The sequence below is a fragment of the Nicotiana tomentosiformis genome, chromosome 8 (genome assembly GCF_000390325.3).
Source record: "Nicotiana tomentosiformis chromosome 8, ASM39032v3, whole genome shotgun sequence".
NCBI lineage: Eukaryota > Viridiplantae > Streptophyta > Magnoliopsida > Solanales > Solanaceae > Nicotiana > Nicotiana tomentosiformis.
The window spans coordinates 98,420,963-98,423,301 of record NC_090819.1 but is presented as its reverse complement, the minus strand read 5'-3'; the positions used below and the strand labels follow the sequence as shown (position 1 = coordinate 98,423,301).

General features: G+C 45.8%; 1 protein-coding gene across 1 annotated transcript; it reads left to right on the top strand.

Moving 5' to 3' along the window:
* The first annotated feature begins 1,495 nt into the window (after positions 1-1,495).
* On the top strand, positions 1,496-2,095 carry LOC138897873 (uncharacterized). The gene has a single exon (XM_070183893.1). It carries the CDS (start codon positions 1,496-1,498, stop codon positions 2,093-2,095), a length of 600 nt encoding a protein of 199 aa, XP_070039994.1.
* The last annotated feature ends 244 nt before the right edge of the window (positions 2,096-2,339 follow it).

The following is a 2,339-nucleotide window of genomic DNA, read 5'->3' as shown; positions in this document are numbered from 1 at the left end:
TAGTTTCCAGTAGATCCATAACTCGCATGACTTATTAATCTAACGAACCACAAAGTTTATCTTTTTTCTGTGCGAACAAAAATATCCATGGTAGGTAACCAAGGGAACTGAACGAAGGCAACAGATAATGTTCTCCTCAACCTCATGAGTGCCATCAATGAAGGCTATGATACCGAAGATGAGGAGGTGACACCCACGACCTCTCCCAAACGAGAGAGGTCGCTTGCACCTTTCTGCAGCACAACAAAACCAAACGGGAAAGGGGCATCCACGTCCACAAGAGAGGGGGCGCCACCCGCTATGAAGAAGCACCTCAAAGCATGGCTAACCGATACTCTAGTCAGCATGCTCAGTAAGCAAGACCCATGCACGAGCACAGAAAGCACGAGAGTCCATGCAGCACAACGCAGGAATGAACAAGATGACTAACCAATCTTTCCAACATCAGGAAAAACTAACACTGTTACTGATGGTGCAGGTGACAGCGTCCTCGCCGCCGTGCTGAAAAGAATTGAAGAAATGGAAAATGAGAACAGGGCACTCAGGGACCAAATGAAAGAGCACCAGGAATGGGTAGACAAAATACCAGGTGCTCCTAAATTGATACAAAAAAGAGACGCCGATAGGTTTGTGGAACAGCCGTACAAGGAAGAAGCGACTCCACACGCCATACCAAAAATTTCAAGATGCCCCATATCTCAGAATTTATGATGGGACGACCAATCCTGAAGATCATGTAACCCACTATGTCACCGTAGTGAAAGGCAACGACCTCACCAAAGAGTAGGTGACCTTCATCTTGCTGAAAAAATTCGATGAGACTCTCACTGGAGGGGCATTGACGTGGTACTCACAGCTGCCCGCCTATTCCATAGAAACATTTGAAGAGACGGCCGATAAGTTCGTAATAGTGCATGTCAGGGCCAAGAAAGCTGAAACAAGGGTGAACGATATCTTTGCCATCAAATAATCCACAGGAGAAGGATTGAGGGACTTCCTCACCCAATTCACAGGATGAGGATGACCTTCCAAACATCTCTAAAGGGATGGTTGTGGCAGCCTTTCAGAATGGGTTGAGCAGAGAGGGTTTGAAGGCGACCAGAAAACTACTGAGTCGACTAATAAAATACCCAGCAGCTACTTGGGACGAAATCCATAATGCCTACTATACCGAAGTCAGAGCAGACAACCACGACCTCAATGGACCAACCCGATGACTCACCTCGGTACAATCCGAGCCCAGGAAAGAGCGCAAGATTAATACAAGAAGGGACCATCCAGTATCGCGGCCAGGAAGGGAACGACACCAACCCTATGTTAGTACACATGTTCCCTCCTTTAATTATGAAGACGACCCATCTATGCCGAGATCAGGCACTCACAGGAATGATCGAGGTATGCCCCCTTACTATTTGCTCACAACTTTTGTGTGTCACCTACATAGGTGGTCTCCGCTCTTGAGAAGCTCGGAACAAAGGTAAAATAGCCACCAAATATGAGGTCCAACCCAAGCACCAGGAAATCTGACACCCTCTGCGAGTTCCACCAAGAACTTGGACACAAAATAGAAGATTGCATCGCTCTAAGACTAGAAGTAGCAAAATTGTTGCAACAAGGGCATCTCAAAGAACTACTCAGCGATAAAGGCTTGAACACTTTAGCAAGGGGTCGAGAACTTCCAGGCCCACCAAAGATGCCTTCACCATCTTGTACCATCAATATGATCATTGGTGGCAGCGACGATGCCTTTATCAACGGCATCAAATTCACCACCACCCACAAGCTCAAAAGATCGATCACCCACGAACGGTATGACGAACTCGAAGAAAGTATCATCTTCGATGAGTCAGATGTCGATGGTTTGACTTTCCCTCACAATGATGCACTAGTTATTACTTTGCTAATTTTAGATACTGATGTTAAGAGAATTATGGCAGATGACGGAAGTGGGACGTGCATTATCCATTCCCGAGTTCGCGCACAGATTAGACTTGAGGATAAGATAGTGTCATGCTACATTACACTAAACGATTTTAATAATGTAGTTGAACCGACTTCGGGAGAGATAACACTCCCTGTCCTTGCCGGTGGGTGACTTTAGAGATAATATTCCATATCATAGACCAAGACACAACATGCAACGCCATCGTGGGATGACCATGGATACACCCTATGAGAGTCTTCCCCTCTAGCTTATACCAAGTGATCAAATTCCCAAAACCTTGGGGAATATTCAGCATACGGGGCTAACAACGTACATCTCGGGAATGCTACCAAATCGACATGGATGGCACGTCAACTCAATAAAAGAAAGAAAAGGAAAAAGAAGCATAGCATTC

Coding starts and splice junctions, on each gene's coding strand:
- LOC138897873 (XM_070183893.1), top strand. CDS start 1,496: ATGAGGTCCAACCCAAGCACCAGGAAATCTGACACCCTCTGCGAGTTC.